The sequence below is a fragment of the Anoplopoma fimbria genome, unplaced genomic scaffold (assembly GCF_027596085.1).
Source record: "Anoplopoma fimbria isolate UVic2021 breed Golden Eagle Sablefish unplaced genomic scaffold, Afim_UVic_2022 Un_contig_9763_pilon_pilon, whole genome shotgun sequence".
NCBI lineage: Eukaryota > Metazoa > Chordata > Actinopteri > Perciformes > Anoplopomatidae > Anoplopoma > Anoplopoma fimbria.
The window spans coordinates 10,736-20,000 of NW_026554151.1; the positions used below are offsets into that span (position 1 = coordinate 10,736).

Consider the following 9,265-nt stretch of genomic DNA (forward strand, 5'->3'; position numbering starts at 1 on the left):
GAGCCTCAGGAGGACCAGGAGCACCATGGGACAAAGTTGTTGTGTGTCTGCTTGTTAAAGTTCTTCTGTTCAGGTTGGTATTCCTCAGGTCACTGAGAGGAACATCTCAGCATCAGGAGATCTATCGGTGGAAACCTAATATAATATTCATCTGATATATGAATCGATGTGTTTGACTTAGAACGAGTCCTTCAGGACTACAATGAGCAGGTCCTCTTCATGTTCTGGTCTGACCTCCATCGGTGATAACAGGAGCACAAGGATTATTTGTGTAGTAAAACCTTATACTATACTATACTAATACTATGATACAAGTGTAGTACTCTGTACTATTGGTATGTAGAATGGAACCGGGACGCAGCATCACTGTGACTGGCGTGCAATGAATTGTGGGACACTGAGGACCAAATAAGCCGCCATGATGGAGTTGGTCTTTGCGGCTGATGAACCTTCTCTGTGCTACAGCCGGTGATCAGGTCAGCTGATCACTGGAAAGAGGCGGAGCCATGCGGCTGCAGGCGGCGTGGATTCATGGCTACGGTCCACAGGTGCTACAGGGGTCGGTTCAGGCCATGTAGTGGGCCCCATCGGGTCCACGAGGTGGTCTTTTGGTGCTTGTGTTGGCGTTGGAGGTCGGGGGGGCGCCACGAGGTTTGGCAGCAGTTTTCTTGTCCCTGGAGGACGGTCGAGTCTGACTGAGAGACGGCGTCCCGACGGCTGCAGACTGGAGACCCCCGCCGGGCTCCACGATGGTGTTGATCACTACAACAGAAGGAAGAGCAGAGTCAAGATCACACCAGGTCCACCCAGGTCCACCTCAGTCTACCAAACCATCAGGAGGAACAACAAGAGGGTGGTTAGCCTAGCTTAGCACAAAGGACGTTCTGTTGTTGTTGCTCTGTTTCTGAAGTTTCTGAACTTTATTTTCATTTATTTATTCATTGTATTTACATTTATATTTATTTTTATTTCAATTTAAAGTGTATAGTAGTGTGATTAATATATAGTTTAATACTAAATGAAACTCAATTTAAATGTTGAAAAACAAAATGAATTTAGATAAAAATCAGACGTTTCGCCTTCAGGGAGCAAAGACGGAGTCGGCCTCTGTGAACAAATACTTTGGGTTTGTAATCAATCATTTATGTTCAACATAAAACTGGACTCTGTTTTTATTTTCTCTGTGCTGCTTTCTTAGTGTCAGTGAAAACCTGGTTAAATAAAGTTAAATGAAAATCTTTGGGGGTGTGTTTACCTTCCAGCTGCCTCTGGACTCGTCTCAGCTCCTTCAGGATGGAGGTGATCTCCTGGAACAGAAAGGAGAGAGAGTTCAGATGCGCTCACATCAGATCCTCACAGGTACTCTGGATACTTTACGGGTTTACAGAAGAACCTTGTTGGAGGTCTTCAGGATGGGGACTTCGTTCTCAGCGTTGATCTTGGCCTCGATCTCCTCCCAGACCTCGGCCTTGTTCTGGAACAGAACCCTGAGAACAAACTGCAGCGTCACAACCAGATCGAACTACAGGAGATCCCTTTATGAGGATTAGATGGACCTGCCCCAGACAAACCAGTACAAAGTACAAACCACCCCCCCCAAAAAAATCTGGCTCCCTTACTTCATTTTGTCGGCCAGCTGCTCTGTGTTCTCCCGGATGGCCTGAGACAGCTGAGACACTGGATTCAGCATCAGGTTGTCCAGGATCACCTGGTGGAGTTCATTCAGAGACAAAGAGGTCCAGGTGAGTCTGGAACATCCACACCGACACCCACAGCAGTCTACGTCCTGATTTCCCAGCACACCAAAACTAACTGCAGCTGCTCCTTTAGTTTGATGAGTTTAACAAATGTTCACACTGCACACTCAGGAAGTCATAGTTATTATTAATTATTAAAAACTTAATGAAGTTTTTATCTCTGAGTCTGGACATCAGCTAGCAAATTAAAACTCTCCTGCTCCCTCCAGATGTTAACCAATCAATGACCTGTCCTCTAGCGCCGCCCTGAGGACAGAATTTACATGTGCAGCTCCACTAACAACTAGGAACAGTTTGTTTTGTGGCTGTAATGAGCAGTGCAGCCTCTGGGGGGGCACTAGACCAACGTAACGCCGTGAACACAACCGGACCACCACCAGCTGAGGAGCTAGCTGTTGAGAGGTTAACCAGACTTTTTTAGGGTGAAGTTCTATTAAATATGAATCAATACATCATCAAACATGTGGTTCAGACGGGGACACGCTGAGCTGCAGTGTGAACGTGGCCTCAGTGGGATTAGACAGTGACCTCTTCGCGGTTCCACGGACGGCGTTGCTTAGAACCGGGCTCCGGCTCATTCATGTTTGCGTCCAGGTCCGAGATGACAGCAGAACCTGGAGGAACCTTCTGGTAGTTTAAACTGGCCTCAGGGATATGTTGGACCAGCTGGAAAGAGAGTAAAGGGAGTCTGGCTCCGGTGATCCAACCACTGATTATCGGTTATTGATTGATTATTAGCGAGCAGCCGGCCGTGACGGCGGTGCTCCATGAACGCATGCACCAATCAACATGCAGCTCGATGGAGGAGGGAAACAGTGAATTTTAGTTCTGCTGGGATTCAGCGTGTTACAAGAACAGGGAGGTTTAGGAGTGCAGGAGGGTCCTACTGGTCACCAGCTGAAGCTCCATGAACTGTCCCAAAACCAGTCAAACCAGTTCATTAATGGTGCAGGCCAGTGGAAGTGAATGGAAAACACAAAATCAATCTGAGCTGGAATCAGACCGAAAACAAAGATGTGAGAGCAAACAGTACTACCACTAGACTAACCCAGTACTACCACTAACCACCCAGTACTACCACTAACCACCCAGTACTACCACTAGACTAACCCAGTACTGCACCAGACTAACCCAGTACTACCACTGGACTAACCCAGTACTACCACTAGACTAACCCAGTACTACACTAGACTAACCCAGTACTACACTAGACTAACCCAGTACTACCACTAGACTCACAGATGGTAATGAACTAGGACATTTGTTGCAGGGTGGAGCAGAGTCATGTAGATAAGAACTGTTTGTAGCCCTGTAGGTCTGGTCGGGTAGAGTCAGGTAGATTCTGGTCAGGTAGAGCCCTGTAGGTCTGGGTCGGGTAGAGTCTGGTCTGGTAGAGTCGGGTAGAGTCTGGTCGGGTAGAGTCGGGTAGAGTCTGGTCTGGTAGAGTCGGGTAGAGTCTGGTCTGGTAGAGTCTGGTAGGTCTGGGTCGGGTAGATTCTGGTCTGGTAGAGTCAGGTAGAGTCTGGTAGAGTCTGGTCGGGTAGAGTCTGGTAGGTCTGGGTCGGGTAGATTCTGGTCTGGTAGAGTCGGGTAGAGTCTGGTCGGGTAGAGTCTGGTCGGGTAGAGCCCTATAGGTCTAGGTCGGGTAGAGTCTGGTCTGGTAGAGTCGGGTAGATTCTGGTCTGGTAGAGTCGGGTAGAGTCTGGTCAGGTAGAGTCGGGTAGATTCTGGTCTGGTAGAGTCGGGTAGAGTCTGGTCAGGTAGAGTCGGGTAGAGTCTGGTCAGGTAGAGTCGGGTAGAGTCTGGTCGGGTAGAGTCCGGTAGATTCTGGTCTGGTAGAGCCCTGTAGGTCTGGGTCGGGTTGTCATACCGGTACACCTGGTGGTCACTTCACACCTTGACCCTGCAGACTGATCCAGTTTCGATTAGTTTTGAGTTCTATCAGTAGTTTTGTGGTTAATAATCTTTCATACTGAACAACTCAATCAGACAAATCTCAAAACAAACAAATGCTTCAGAACAATCCAACGCTGGTGAAAGGGGAGTGTTAGGATCAGTGGTGGGAGGGGCAGGATGGAGGGGAACCAATCACACTGCAGGAGAAGTGATGAGTCAGAGTAAGACACCTGAGATGGTCCAACCCCACAGCAGTATGGATAAGATGGCCTCTGAGCAGCACAACAGAGAAATGAATCATGAGAATCCAAAGCATGAAGAAGCTCCTGAACATCATCCTGCAACCTGGAACTCAAATGCAGAAAACATTTCCTCACGGCACACTTTGATGTTTTGAATATCAAAGAGAAGAATTACAGAACTAGAAAAGAGGACAACATGTTTTCTACTGTTTAAACTGGGAACACACAAACCATCAGAACACAGTTACTGACTGACGGTTTAGACTCCTGATGCTGATCACGATCAGTTTTCTCCAGATTCCAGCTGTTAAAGATTAAATGTGTTACTGTGAAGAAGACTTGAATCCTAAACTCATTCACATTACAAGTTAAACTAACCCGCCTTGTTGTCACAGTCATCAGTTCAGACTGTCCACCATTTTTAAATCATTGGTTGTGGTCAAATCATTGTTATTTCCAATGTAATAAATCTAGTGTGGTCCCAGTTTTAGAGGTCGTAGTGGTTGTTGTGGTGGTTGTAGCGGTTGTTATGGTTGTGGTGGATGTTTGGTGGTTGTGTTGTGGTGGTTGTGGCGGTTGTTGTGGTTGTGGCGGTTGTTGTGGTTGTGGTGTTGTAGTGGTTGGCGGTTGTGGCGGTTGTTGTGGTTGTGGTGGTTGTGGTGGTTGTTGTGGTTGTGGTGGTTGTTGTGGTTGTGGTGGTTGTGGTGGTTGTGGTGGTTGTGGCGGTTGTTGTGGTTGTGGTGGTTGTGGTGGTTGTGGCGGTTGTGGCGGTTGTGGCGGTTGTTGTGGTGGTTTTGGTCAACGTTTAAGGGTGTGCAGCGTTACCCACCTCCTCCCTGGCAGAGATGGTGGAGGCTGGCGTGTTGGGCAGCGAGCTGGGCGAGGTGGTGGTGCCCATGCCGGAGCTCGGTGAGTCTCCGTCCCCGGCAACATCATGGATTTCTTTCGCCAGGATGGCCAGATCTTTGGCCAGGTCCTGACTGAGCCTGCAGGGGAAACACAAACATGGAGGTTTGGATCTGCGGTGAAAGAAAGACCAGCCAAAAGGTAAGGGACAGATCTGGAAGGATCACTGTTTTTTTTACTTGGCGATCTCAGCGCTGTGCGTGGACCAGTTCTGGTATGGGTCGACCTCGCTCTGGTCCTCTTCCTCCTCCGTCTCCAGGGAGACAGACTTGGATCGGGTGGCAGCGGTCCGGTGGCGTGGCGTCTGGGAGGAGGTGGAGGGATGGGAGGAGCGTTTGGTTTTGGGATTCCCGGCACTTGTCTCGTATTCTTCCTCGGAGGATGAGGAGAAGTCTGAGCCCTTCTGTCTGCGACGGGAACCTGAGACATTTAGAGTTAGATTCATTTTACTGAATTCAGCTGCTGAATTGAATTTTTTGGTTGCTGAATGAGATTCAACTCTGATGTCTGAGCTCTGGATGGAGGCATCTCCATGGAAACGGCTGCTATAGATCAGTAAAGTCATAATATTGCTTTGGCGTTTTCTGTTTTTACAGCCAGGATATGGGTTTATGGAAACAGACTCACATTGATATTCCTAACATGACAGAGAACGGTAGAGACAGATGCTGGTAAGATGTGTTTCCATGGTAACAGCAGCAGGCTCGACGACAGTAACTCACCAGGGACAGAAACCTGATGTGATCCACAAGGAAAGTAAAACCAGCCGCATACTAAAACAAAGCCTTGTCTAAATTAATCTCTAAAGTAATGAATAAAAACACATGACATGTTTATCAGATTGCTTTCCTGCCTACTGAAGTGTGTCCGTAGCAGATTCTCTTTTTGACTTATTCTTTAATCAGATAGATCCTGTTATAAATACTATATAATGTATTTTGTATCATCAGAACTTACATTGGACAGATGTTAGAGCCATCAGATGTTAAAGAGGACAAGCAGGTGAAACGCCATGTAAATAAACAGTAGGACAAGAAAAGAGGATGTATGTGAGGTCTTTAAAACCCAGCAAGGACTCACCGGCGGTCGGGTACTTGGCTCCGCTGGACCGGGTACGGGTCAGTGGTTGCTTCCCCAGAGCTCCACCCCCTTTGTTAGCGGCCTGGCGGGCGTCGCCCACGGACGTCTTCCGGGCGGCAACAACGGACTCAGAGTTCCGATTGGAGAAACTGGAGCGACCGGTGGAGGACGTCTCGTTGTCACTGGGAGCTGTGAAGGAGCCGGTTCTCTTCCTGGGCATCGCTAAGATGTCCAGCCTGGACAGCTTCTTCCCATCGGCGGACACTTTGGACGGTGCAGTGATGTGGTCAGAATTCTGGGAGCCCCGGTCGGTCTCGGCACCTTCATTATCCGAGGCATCACCCAGGCGTGCCCGGCGGAGCATGGAGGCCCGGGTTGGCCGCGGTGCTGACAGGCTGTTGGACCGGGTCAAAACCTGCTGAGTTGCTGTCTTGGGCGTCTTTCCATTGTCTTCTTTCTGAAGAGGGGCGATGAGTTTCTTGCTTCGGCTGGATGGACGGGATATTTCATGGTCAGATGATGTTGTCTCGGTCCAGTGTTGACCAGAACCTTGCTGGCCCTCTGACAGATCCAGAGATCCGCGGTTCCCCCCGCTGCGGCGCATCTGGAAGCGCTTTGCTGCCTCTGCTTTGCTCGATGTATCCGTAGATGTCTGGTTTCGGCGTTTCTCAGAGAGGCGTTCACGGGCAGAGAGCTGCCGGCCCTTCTGCTGGATGGACGGGCTGGAAGAAGACTTCTCCTTTTGGAGGCTGCTGATGGCCGGACGCTTTTTAGAAGCAGAGCTGACTGGAGCGTTCTTGCTACTCACCTGGCTCACGGTGCTCGCTGTGTCCACATCTGACTCTCCAGAAAGGGAGTCATCCATGTGGGTGGAGGAGCCTCCTTTCTTTGAGCTACGGCCGGAGCCAGACGAGGGGAACTTTGAGTCCTGAGAGGACAGAGTTCCCTCTGCTTCCTGAAGGAAGGACTGCTGGTCCTGGAAGGTGTCCCTCCTCTGCTCCATGTCTCTGATGGACGGGTGGCTGGAGATGTGGGGAAGCTTCTTCATCTGGACGGTGTCGCTGGGCCGGTCTTTGGTGAAGCTTTCCTGCCGGACGATGGACGACATGCAGCTGTCTTTAGTGGGGACAGAATCCTTGTCCTGTATTTGGAGGTTTGGAGCAGAGCTGTTGGGTTTGACACCGGTCCTCCTGGGTTCATGTCCACTCAGGTGTCGGATCAGGACGGTGGTGGGGGGGGTTTTGCCGGGGGTCGCGTGTCCTCTCAGACTGTACCGGGCTCCGGGCCTGGTCAGGTTTCCCTGGACTGTCTTCAGAACCGATGTAAAAGGAGGTGGATTTGGAGGAGGGGAAGTTTTCTCTGGACCCTTAACCAGAGAACCAACGACCCCTGGAGACAAAGATCCAGTCCTGGCCTGATTCTTCTTTGTTTTCTCTAGAACAGGCCCGTCATCTGAACGGCTGGCGTCACTCAGGCTGTCCGGGTCCACATCATCCTGAACGGACAGGCGCTGGGTGGAGTCCTGTTGGCAGGGGGCGGAGACTCTGTCCAGAGGTTCCTGGACTTGGTAAGGCTCATGGCGAATCAGGATACTTGGGGGAACACTATCCAGCTTTTCTGGAGGCACCTGGGGGAGCAGCCTTCTTGTTCTGGAGCTGTGGCTGGACTCCGACTCAGAGTTATCATAGCTGTGATTTCCCATCGACCGGCTCATGAAGTGCAAATCTACAAAAAGAATAAAAGTTATCTCAGTTTTTCAATTTAATGTCTTATATTCAGAAATACATGTTTCAAGGCCAAATCCTCAACAAATGTGCCCACAACAAAACCAAGATCAAAGGAGTCCACATGATCTGCTTTCCAACATGGACCATGTGGGGTCAAAGGTCATGGATCCTGCTTTTAAAGTTCAGCGCATTGTTGTCATCTTGAACCGGGGCATCGTTCAACATTTCCAGCATCAATATTAGAATTAGTCTCCAAGAATAATTTAAGATACGGATCACAACCCTAACACATAATGTTTATATCATTTTCTGATAAACTGCATTGAGGGAAATTAGACAGCACCTTCCAGACATTCTGCTTGAGGCGGAGCGGAACCAGGTTCAGCATAGCTGTCTGCCAGACTGGCCCAACGGGAAACCCACTTGGGTCCTTCCAGCCCTGCTGCATTAGCAGATGGAACCTAGGAAACAGAACAACATGATGAACTTTACCAGACGATAGAATGTGGGACCAAAGAGTCCTACAAGACTTGACAGAGTAAATAGTGAACCAGGAGAATCTGAGGGAGTAACAACACTAGACTTCATGCACTGGGATCAGAACATGCTACACAGGTGTTTTTCCAGGTTCTGATTCAGTTTTTACTGGTTTTTACCTGTATGGGGCCTGTTGGGGGCCGCTGATAGCAGCTGGGATAAAGCCATGCAACGGGTCCACAGTGCTACCATCGCTAGGCAGGTTAGCTTGCTCATCCTTGCCATCATTTATTACAGGTCTATACACTCCTGTGTTCACACCACTGTACTCTGGAGAGTCGAGGACACCAAACACCTGTCAGAGCACAGGGCATGCATGAGGACGGGGGCAGGATCACGGCAACAGGAAGGAGCAAGAAGGACAAGAGGTTCCATGCATCCCTGAAGCCATTTAAAACACACTGTTTATTTAAGCAGCTCACATGAAAGTAGTTGTAGTTCTCAGATATGTTTATAGAACCTTTTTCTGCACGCGGACCTCGTTTATATTCACAATTTTATGGTTGATGGAAGATTAAGAGATGGGGGAGTATAGACATATGTTGGTCACTTATTTGGATATTATAACACAAATAAGGTCTTTACCACTACCCCCAACCAAGAAACTCTAGAGCCATGTTTGTTGGTGTCTTTACTGACTAACTGCTTCAGTAGAGCCTCCATACTCCATTCTGTTTTCTCTGTCTCAAGGAGTACACAAGAAAATATTCTCTCTACTCAGAACTGAAACGAAGTTTAAATCAACAGTTTGAACCTCAAAGTTGCTTCATACAGAAATGTGTTCTGGGTCAGAAGCTGACGAGTTCACCTGATCAATCATGTTGCGAGCCTCCTCCACCTCTTTGTCCTGCGACTCCGTCTCGATGGTGTAGGTCCCGGCATCACTCAGGCTATCGTCCTCCTCGTTCCTCATCATCCTCTGGGAAGCTATGGGGTCTCCTGCACGGACCCCCAGGGGCAGCATGGGGGACATGGGAGGCCCAGGTGCCTGGACCGGAGAAGCAGTCTGGACAGAAGAGTTGGTTTGGATTGAGGACTTTGACATCGGTGGAGGCTGTAGGGGGGAAGTGGGGTAGGAGACTGAGGAAGGTGCCGGAGGTTCCTGGGGGGAAGGAATTCT

General features: G+C 49.3%; 1 protein-coding gene across 1 annotated transcript in view; it reads right to left on the reverse strand.

The window, feature by feature from the left end:
* Positions 1-565: 565 nt before the first annotated feature.
* LOC129117010 (centrosomal protein of 170 kDa protein B-like) overlaps positions 566-9,265 on the reverse strand; it is a 13,310-nt gene continuing 4,610 nt past the window's right edge. The window contains 15 exon segments of the mRNA XM_054627611.1: positions 566-762; positions 1,256-1,307; positions 1,394-1,487; positions 1,620-1,708; positions 2,286-2,423; positions 3,884-3,925; positions 4,725-4,881; positions 4,981-5,221; positions 5,882-7,131; positions 7,133-7,232; positions 7,235-7,606; positions 7,952-8,069; positions 8,265-8,287; positions 8,290-8,440; positions 8,954-9,265. The exon segment at positions 8,954-9,265 is cut by the window's right edge and continues 298 nt beyond it. Of these exon segments, the coding sequence (XP_054483586.1) occupies positions 566-762; positions 1,256-1,307; positions 1,394-1,487; positions 1,620-1,708; positions 2,286-2,423; positions 3,884-3,925; positions 4,725-4,881; positions 4,981-5,221; positions 5,882-7,131; positions 7,133-7,232; positions 7,235-7,606; positions 7,952-8,069; positions 8,265-8,287; positions 8,290-8,440; positions 8,954-9,265 (3,336 nt within the window).